We start from the raw sequence: 10,000 nt of genomic DNA on the forward strand, positions 1-10,000 counted from the left end.
TTTCTTTTTTTTTCGTTCATTATAATATTCTTAAGATCATCAAATTTATTTATTGACTCAGCTTTCTTATTTGTAACATTAAAATTTTTATTATTATCAGAAGTATATTTATTCATATTATTATTAAGTGTATATTCATTCTTATTGTAATAGTTATTACTATTTTTTTTTTTTTTTTTTTTATCATTCATTTGTTCCTCATCTATATCATCATCCTCTATAAATTCTTTATCCTTTTCTATATACTCATCATACTTATTACATTCCTTATAAGTAGCACTTATTTTTTTTAACAACTCATCGAGATCGGAACCTTCATCTATATAATCAATATTATTCATCATATGATTTATATTTTACAACATATTAAAGAAAAATAATAAAAAAAATAAAAAATAAAAAAATAAAAAATAAAAAAAAAAAAAAAAAAAGAAAGATGGTGTCATAACATTTTTTTATTTAAAAGAAATATTTATTTATAAATAATACTATATATATATATATATTATATATATATATAAATATGTGTTTATTCTTTTATTTTATTGATATGATATAAAAAATTGATTTATCTATTTCTTTTTTTATATGTACATATATACAAAATGGTGAATTATTCTAATTGGTCGTTTAAATTTTATTTTATATGAATAAAGAAAAATATTACAATAAAAAAAAATAATATATACATATATATATTATTATATATATATATATAATATAAGGAGATATTTTTTATATATTGTAAATATAAACATGAAAATAAAAAACTCTTTTATGAATACTTATTATATATATATGAATAATTTCATTTTTATTTCTTAATATAAATTATATTATATTTTAGCTAGCTTTTATTTTTCAATATATAAAAAAAAAAAAAAAAAAAAATATATATATATATATATATATATATATATATATATATAAACATATTATATATATATAATATTTCTTATCTCACTGATATATTTTGATATATTTTTCCTTTTTATTATAACATTTGATTTTTTTTAAAGCGACAAAAAAAAAATATAAAAAAATGGTTTTATTAAGTAACGACGTATTTATTCAGGAACTCAATAAATTATGTGGACCTGTAGAAGGCAAAAAGAAAACATCCATATGGATAACCATGAAAAGAGGTATATACAAACAACAAAAAAAAAAAAAAAATTAAAATTAAAATTAAAATTAAAATTAAAATATATTGTTACAATTATTATATATATATATATATATATATGTATATATTTTTTTTTTTTTTTTTTTTAAAGTCAAAAGAAATGATATAAAAACATTGACGAGCAGCAAAGACGCAGGTGATAAAAAGAATATTAAAAAAGTAAATAAGAATGATAACAAGGGAAGTAAGAAATATATGTGCTTAATAAGAGCTACAGATGGTAAAAATAAAAAAATATCTACACATGTTTATGATAATGTAATATCCTTTACTCAAAATATTAACAGCATTATAAAATCTTAACGACTGACTAGTTTATCAAAATGAATCAATAAATAAATAAAAATATATACATACATATATACATATATATATATATATATGTATATATTATATGTCAAATTTTTTGTTAATTATATATTAATATTTTTTATGTAGACTTTAAAAAAAACTTATGATTAAAAAAAAAATCAAAAAAATAAAAATACATATAAAATAAATCAATATACATATATATACCTTTGAATTAATTAAATTTTTCTTATTTTCCATTTTTACGTTTAATTTTATAAAAAAAATATATATATATATATATATATATATATAATATATATATTACATATTATATATACATATATGATGTATATATCATAATATAGTCCCTTCGTGCTCCCGCTGAACTAAATTATTTAACATCCTATATGTCTTCTTCGATCTTTTAATATATTCATACAACTTAAACATTAATATTTTCATAATTTTTTGTTTTTGTATTTTTGTTAGATTTATACTGTTCATAAAATTTAAAAAGTTTATAATATGCTCATCTTGTGTTTCTATAGCATTTTTATATACCTCAGGTAAATATAGACAAACATATTTATCATCTAAATTATTTTTTGAACTATCTTGTATAGTTTTATTTATATAATTACTCATATGTGGTTGTAAACATATATTCTCAAAACTACATCCATATATACTCTTTTCCTCTTTAGATATATATTTATTAATATTATCTTGTATATTGTTTACATTATTTATTGACATATTCAACTTATTATATATATTATCCACGTTATATTCTTCATCTTCTTTTATATCCTTCTTACTATTACATGAAAAATTGTTAGAAAATTCAATTAAAAAAAAATTAGAAGGATTTAAAAGATAATAAACATAATCTGTATAAGAGCATGACAAATTGTTTGTATTTTCAATACACTTATTAGTCAAATGGAATGATTCGTTTTTTTTATTATCTCTTAATGAATGAGATATATCATTGATACAATTAAAAGATACACATTTATTATTATTATTATTATTAATATTATTATTAATATTATTATTACTATTAATATTATCATTTTGTTGTGTATTATTCTCTTTGTTTATGGTTACTTTATTTTTGTCATTACCCATTGATAATATAGAAAAATAAGTTGGAGGTTTCTTTGTATTTATTAAATTATTAAACGAATTATTCAATAAATTCAATTTACACTTCAAAGGAAATGCAAACAAATCACAGTTCTTCTCTGTAAATGAAATTTTAGATTTTTTTAAACATTCTTTTTGTTTTGTATTTAATATATTATAAGGAGCTAGCTGTATATTTCTTGTGTCACCAAATATTATAATATTTGTTTCAGTATATACAAATATATTTGTATCTATAACATTTTCTACTTTTAAATTTCTAGTTACTAAATGTATATCTATATTAATACAATTAAATAATGTTGTTATCATTTCGACAGATAAACAAATAATATAACAATCATCACAAAAATTTATTTTTAAATATTCTATAGTACAAAAAAAAAATATATTACATTCTTTACAATTAATTATATTTACAATATTTTTATCATCATTAATATAAATATTTTTACCATATATATCTTTTATTTCATATATATCTTTATTTATTTCTTCAACACTATAAATACTAACCCTTTTCTTTCTCTCCTTATCTTCTGCTTCTACATAACATATAGATGACGATTCTATATCTTGTAATTTTTCATTATTATTTATGGAATCAATTAAATCATAACAACATATATTATCAAGTAGCCAATCTAAAATATTGTTACTTTTATATAATATTTTATGATCATTATATAATAAATACATCTCATGAACATTCTTTTTGTTATTTGTATCTAGAATAAAATCTAAAAGTAAAAAATGATAACGTTTGAAATATAAAGGCATGTTCATTAAATTTATAGAATTATTAATATCAGTACAGCAAAAAAAACAAATTAAATATCTTCTTAGAAACTCTTTGTAGTTATTACCATTGAATTGAAAAAAATCACACAGGTTAGATTTATTGATAAAGGAGCAATTGGAATTGTTTTTATGACCACAATGGAGATTACTCACATGGTTAATATTATTCAATTGATTCATATTACTCACATGGTTAAGATTATTCACAATATTATTATTATCCACACTATTTTTATTTTCCATTTTATTTATATTATCAACATTGTTAATATGTAAGACACTAGATTTACTCTCTCTTATATTAGGCCAACAATCTTCACTTAAACTTTTATCATACATTTTTTTTGTATTATCATTTTTTAATAATTGTATTATTATAAAAAAAATAACCAGCTCAATACAAATCTCTTCATTCAACCAGTCCTCAGCCCAAACTTCGAATTGGCCACAATCACTATTTTTTATGTTATCATGATTAATTTGACTATTATTTAACAAATTATTAGTTGCATATAATTTATGATAATCATTTTGAAAATTATCTTTTTTTTTTTCTTTCATATGTTCCTTTTTATTTTTCTTGCCGATAACATACTTGTCCGTCTTTTCCACTTCATCATCACTTTCATTTTTTTTTTTCTTATCGTTATGATTATATTTATGTATATGTAAATCTTCAAATGGCGTATTAAATATAGTTTTTTGATTTTTACTATTATTTTTTTTCCTCACACTTTGAACAGTGATACTTAATAATATCCATATGGATTTACAAATATTTATTGTAAATATATTACCATGTATATTATTTTCTTGACTCATAATTAATTCATTATATCTAATCCAATCATTTAATGTTATATATATTTCATCATTTAAATATTTTCTATTTATATTTATATTTTTATTTATATTTTCTTTTTTAAAATACTGATAAAAATGTTTTAAATATATTAATAAGTTATTTTCATCCATTTTGTTTGTAGTATATATTATGGCATGATCAAATATTTCTTTTCTAATAAATAAACAAGAATTCTTTTTATTTATTTTATCATTATCATTATGATTATTATCTTTCTCACACCCCTTTCTATAATCACATGTTCTGTAGCTCTTACTTAGAATTATGCCATTCTCAACCTTTTTTCTTACTTCTTCGTTCTTGTTTTTTTTTTTCATTTTATTCATCACCACTTAAATGAAAAAAAAAAAAAAAAAAAAAATATATATATATATATAAATATATAATAAAATAGAAGAAATAATAAAATGTGTGAAATATCAAAGATATGAGAACAAGGATGATAACATAAATATTAAATCATACTCTTTATATAATTATATGTTACATATATGTTCTATATTTTATATGGATAAATACTTTATATTAATTCCTCACACATATATAAGAAATAACACATAAAAAAAAAAATATATATATATTATAAAAATGTCGTAACAAGTATATGAATAAATATGTACATATATATATATATATATATATTTATTTTTTTATTATTTTTTTTTTTTTTTTTTATGTGTATACATATATATTATAATTTTATATATTTTATTTTTTTTGAATTATTCAAAAGGAAAAATATGTATATTTATAAATATATAAAATATATATATATTTAATTATTTAATTATTTAAATATTTAATTTCAATTTTTTTTTTTTTTTTTTTGTTTCATAATGTACTATCTCATTATTGGTATTGATAATATATATGGTTTATCATAAAATAATCATAAAAAGATAGTGTTTATTTTTATATATAAAAAAAAATATTCACATATAAACATACAAATAAATAAATATATATATATATATATATATATATATATATATATTAATATTAATATTTATATATCCACTTTTGTGTTATATTTTTTTTTTTTTTTTTTTTTTTTTTTTTTTTTTTTTTTTTTTTTTTTTTTTTTTTTTTTTTTTTTTTTTTTTTTTTTTTTTTTTTTTTTTTTTTTTTTTTTTTTTTTTTTTTTTTTTTTTTTTTTTTTTTTTTTTTTTTTTTTTAGCCCTTTTTGTCAATATATAAATATATACATATATTTATTTTTATATTTATTATGTATATATTTTATTTTATTTTTATTTTTTTGCTTGTCTTTATAATTTACTCTTATGATTAAAATATATGTATATGTATATACATATATATATTGAACAGATATAAAAACACACAAGTATATATATATTTGTATATATAATATATAATACTCTTTTTTAAAAAAAAATACACATACAACCGACAAATATGGAAAATAAATTTCATGAGTGCTTTGTTGAATCAAAAAACAGTTATAATAAATCAAGAACCCACATGAAAGTGTTGCTGTTCTCTTATTTTTGTTTCTTTGTATATACATGGTATATTAATATAGTGTGTGTGTATCCTTTAAAATTTAGTAACACGTATTTTATTTATTATTTTATATTACAAGGTTTAGGGGGGTTATTCCTTGGGTTTCTATCAGATATATATGGAAGAAAATTATGTTTAAATATATCTTTTTTTATATTATTAATAATTTTTATTGTTTCTTTTATTACTATAAAGACATCCTATTTTTTGTTTTATGATAAAGTACCTGCAACAAATAGAAATGAAAAGGGACTAGATTTACTCTTTTATAGTAATGAGCCTCATACAAATATAAAGACCTATTATGAACAAAACAAACCACCAAATAATCAACATAATAATAATAATAATAATAATAATAATCTTTATAGTAGTAATAATAATTTATATGTTAATTATAAAGATGTATATAATTTCTTAATAAATTATGAACAAGATATAAAAGCAAATGATGAATATATAAAGAGAGACATGAATCTTAATGATCATCATCATAATAATAATAATAAGAATAATCTTTATATTAATGCAAATAATGTTGGAAGAAATGAAAATATAAATATTGAAAATAATTATATTAATAATGATCAGATTGATAATACAAACAATTTAATTATAAATAATAAAAAGAAAAAAACAAATAAAAAGAGCTACAACAAAGTGGGTTATTCCTCACACATATATAAAAATAATAACACAGATATATATAATGATATATATAATGATGTATATAATGATATATATAATGATGATAATAAAAAAAGTGATAATTACACTTATGAAGATGATAATTTTGTTTATCATCCTAACTATAATATAAATTATTATGAAATATATTTTAAAAATAAAAATGACCACAATAAAAATAACAAAGAAAAAAAATATTATCATGATGATATTATTACAGAAGCAAATAACAACGAAAATATTTATGATGAAGGGTATGTTAAAAATAAAATATCACAAGAAGAATTACAACAAATTATTTTAGATATAATGAATAAAACATTAGAAAGTATTAATAAGAAATATATATTAAAAAATGATAATACATTTATTAGTTTTATGAAATTATGTATAGAAAATAATATAAATAATAACAATAATAATAATAATAATAATAATAATAATTTGATAGATATTATTAATGATGCATATAAATTTGAAAACGATAATGTTGCTATTCTTAAAAATTCACATACTAATAAAACATCTAATCATACTTCAAATAATTTAAGAAACAAAAAAATTAAAATAATTACTTCTATAATTAATAATAATATAAATAATCTACAAGAAATATGTATTAATCAAATTATAAATATATATAGAATTTTTAAAAAAATGAATTGTTTCAATAAAGAAAAAACAAATCACACACACAATAATAATAATAAATATAATTATGATGAAGAAGATATTTATAGTATTCAACGATGTGTCGAATACATAAATAATGATATAATAAAACATAAAAATTATAATAATCAAACAGCATTATTATATAAAAGCAATATAAATAATAATAATCTATTATCTGAATATTCAGATGAAGATAATGATATTAATAATAAAGAAAATTATATTTTATATTTTTATAAAATTATTTTTTATATTATTACTTGTATCAGTGGTTTATTTATTAAAGGTATTAATAATATGTTATGTTTAATTATCACAGAAAATATTAACTCAAAATATAAAACTAAAGCAGTATGCTTAATATTTATTTTAGAAAACATATCTTTAATTATTATTCGATCATTATTTTATCTTAATATCTTTATAAATATATTTTATTTATACAAAATAAATCTAGCAGTATGTTTCTTCTTAAATATATTAAATATTTTCATATTAAACAAATACTGTAATCAACTTAATATACCTGTTTTAGAAATTCAAAAAAATATATTACAAAATTTTTATTCAAATAATGATTGCAAATCGTTGCAAGATATTCAACCTAACATATCACATAACAGTAACAATAATATGTCTTTTATCTTAAGAAATGATGAAAATATAAATGATTCCATGATATATACCAACAATCAAAACATAAAAAATGAAGCAAGCAATAATAATAGTAATAATAATAATAATAATAATAGTAATTATAATAATAATAATAGTAATTATAATAATAATAATAGTAATTATAGTAATAATAACAAAAGAGATATAAGATTGGATCTGAATCATATAAATCAAAGCAGCCAGAGTAGTAGCCCTCATTATAGTCAAGACGATAATTGTAGCGATTCAAGTGAAGAAGAAGAAGAAGAAGAAAAACAAAAAGTAGGACAATATCTTAACGAACAAACAAAATATAATATACAAAATAACAAATCATTGAAGAAAGAAAAAAAAAAAAAAAAAAAAAAAAAAAAAAATATTTCAAGTGATGATTCTATGAAAGATCTTTCCTTTGATGAATTACTAGAAAATAATTTCCAAAGATCAAAAAAGAAAAATATGAATGAATCTGAAAAAAAATTATGTTCAAATACATGTATAAATTATAATCATATATTAAATTGTAATATAATTAAAGATACAGAAGAGAATATATTTATAGAAAAAATAAAAAATAGTAAAGAATTTATAGAATATAAAGAATATCTTAAAAATAATAATATATTTAAAATATATATGAAATGGTTATATTATACATTAAATGCTCATAAATATTTAATTATATCATTATGTATATTAAATTTTTTATTTAATTTCTTATATATTAGTTTCTTTATTATATATAATATATTTATATATGATATAAAGAATGTTTCTAATTTCTATAAAATAAATGATTTATTTATAATTTTAAATTCTGTAATACTTATATTTTATATATTCTTATATTTCTATTTACATCGTATTATATTAAAAATATTAAATCTATTTGGATATTTATTAATTACATTTGTATCTTTTTCACTTATATTGTTTTTATATTCAACATCATATTTTCATATATCTTTATATGATAATACATATATTATATATACTATTATATTCTATCTATTCTTGTTTATTCCTAATGTATCTTTATTCTTATTTTCTATTAATTATTTTCATACTATATATAAAGGATTCTTCTTAGGTCTATTTACATTAATAGGAAATCTTGGATTTGTATTCTATGCTCTACTCCGATTTACTATACAACAGAAATATATGACACTCTATAATTTAATATTCTCATGTGTTATTTGTATTATATCATCCATATTTATTATTCTTTTTATTCCTCAAATTAATTCAACCATAGATTTTCATATTGTAGATAATTCCTATTTTAATCATTTCTTGTTATATAGATATAATAAAAAGAAGGTATCACCTCTCTTTACCTCACTATCTTTTAAATATGAAATGCCCGACAAATGAAGAAATATAACACCAGGTAGGATATATATGAATATATGAATATATAAATGTATAAATATCTATATATTTATATATTTTTTATATATTTTTTATATATTTTTTATATATTTTTTATATATTATTTATTTTTTTTTTTTTATGAATGATATATACATTCATGTCAATTTGTTTACATTTTATATATTTTATAATTTTTTCAAAACAAAACAAAATAAAACTTATAAAAATATTTTTACTTTTAATTGAAAATATATATATATATATATATATTTATATATTTTTTTTTTTTTTTTTCATTAAAAAATTGGTTTACATGTTATAAATTTAGGTAAATACATAAACATATAATATACATACAAAAAAATACACATAAATATATTTATATATATATATATATATTTCAATTTACATTTTAATGATTTTATTTAGTCCAAGCTGACAAATCCTTATCGTCAATACATACTGACATCAATTTGCCAGAGGCGGCTCTATATATTCTATCAAATATAGATAAATAATTTTCATCACAACGTTTTATATTAACAATAGATATTAAAATATTGTCTGCTTTATTTTCTATAGCTAACCTTTCTGCTTGTCTTAAATATAGAAAAAATTGTTTTGTTATATATTTTATTCTTTCATTTAATTCAAGACTATCATAACATATATTAATATATTTTAAAAATTTATTATCATATTTTAAAAGCGAACCTCCTATATCTAATAAGATACATTTATTAAGATCCTTTTTTTTTTTACATGTATTCTCATTTCTTTCTAAA

At 16.9% G+C, this 10,000-nt stretch overlaps 5 protein-coding genes across 5 annotated transcripts in view; 2 read left to right on the forward strand and 3 right to left on the reverse strand.

Moving 5' to 3' along the window:
- PGSY75_1203100 (hypothetical protein) lies at window positions 1–341 on the reverse strand (the record flags this gene model as incomplete). The annotated part of the gene is made up of 1 exon (XM_018786624.1): window positions 1–341. A coding segment is annotated over one exon (341 nt), but the record flags the coding sequence as incomplete, so codon positions are not given.
- A 701-nt stretch (window positions 342–1,042) lies between these two features.
- PGSY75_1203200 (signal recognition particle subunit SRP14) lies at window positions 1,043–1,489 on the forward strand (the record flags this gene model as incomplete). The annotated part of the gene is made up of 2 exons (XM_018786625.1): window positions 1,043–1,145; window positions 1,278–1,489. 2 exons carry the CDS (start codon window positions 1,043–1,045, stop codon window positions 1,487–1,489), a joined length of 315 nt encoding a protein of 104 aa, XP_018640490.1.
- A 345-nt stretch (window positions 1,490–1,834) lies between these two features.
- On the reverse strand, window positions 1,835–4,621 carry PGSY75_1203300 (hypothetical protein; the record flags this gene model as incomplete). The annotated part of the gene is made up of 1 exon (XM_018786626.1): window positions 1,835–4,621. One exon carries the CDS (start codon window positions 4,619–4,621, stop codon window positions 1,835–1,837), a length of 2,787 nt encoding a protein of 928 aa, XP_018640491.1.
- Window positions 4,622–5,711: 1,090 nt separating this feature from the next.
- PGSY75_1203400 (putative transporter) lies at window positions 5,712–9,215 on the forward strand (the record flags this gene model as incomplete). The annotated part of the gene is made up of 1 exon (XM_018786627.1): window positions 5,712–9,215. The coding sequence occupies one exon, from the start codon at window positions 5,712–5,714 to the stop codon at window positions 9,213–9,215; it is 3,504 nt and encodes a 1,167-aa protein (XP_018640492.1).
- Window positions 9,216–9,636: 421 nt separating this feature from the next.
- PGSY75_1203500 (putative Sua5/YciO/YrdC family protein) overlaps window positions 9,637–10,000 on the reverse strand; it is a gene marked incomplete at both ends in the record, with an annotated part of 1,692 nt that continues 1,328 nt past the window's right edge. The window contains one exon of the mRNA XM_018786628.1: window positions 9,637–10,000. This exon is cut by the window's right edge and continues 1,328 nt beyond it. Coding sequence (XP_018640493.1) covers window positions 9,637–10,000 — 364 coding nt within the window.

The sequence above is a fragment of the Plasmodium gaboni genome, chromosome 12 (assembly GCF_001602025.1).
Source record: "Plasmodium gaboni strain SY75 chromosome 12, whole genome shotgun sequence".
Classification (NCBI taxonomy): Eukaryota; Apicomplexa; class Aconoidasida; order Haemosporida; family Plasmodiidae; genus Plasmodium; species Plasmodium gaboni.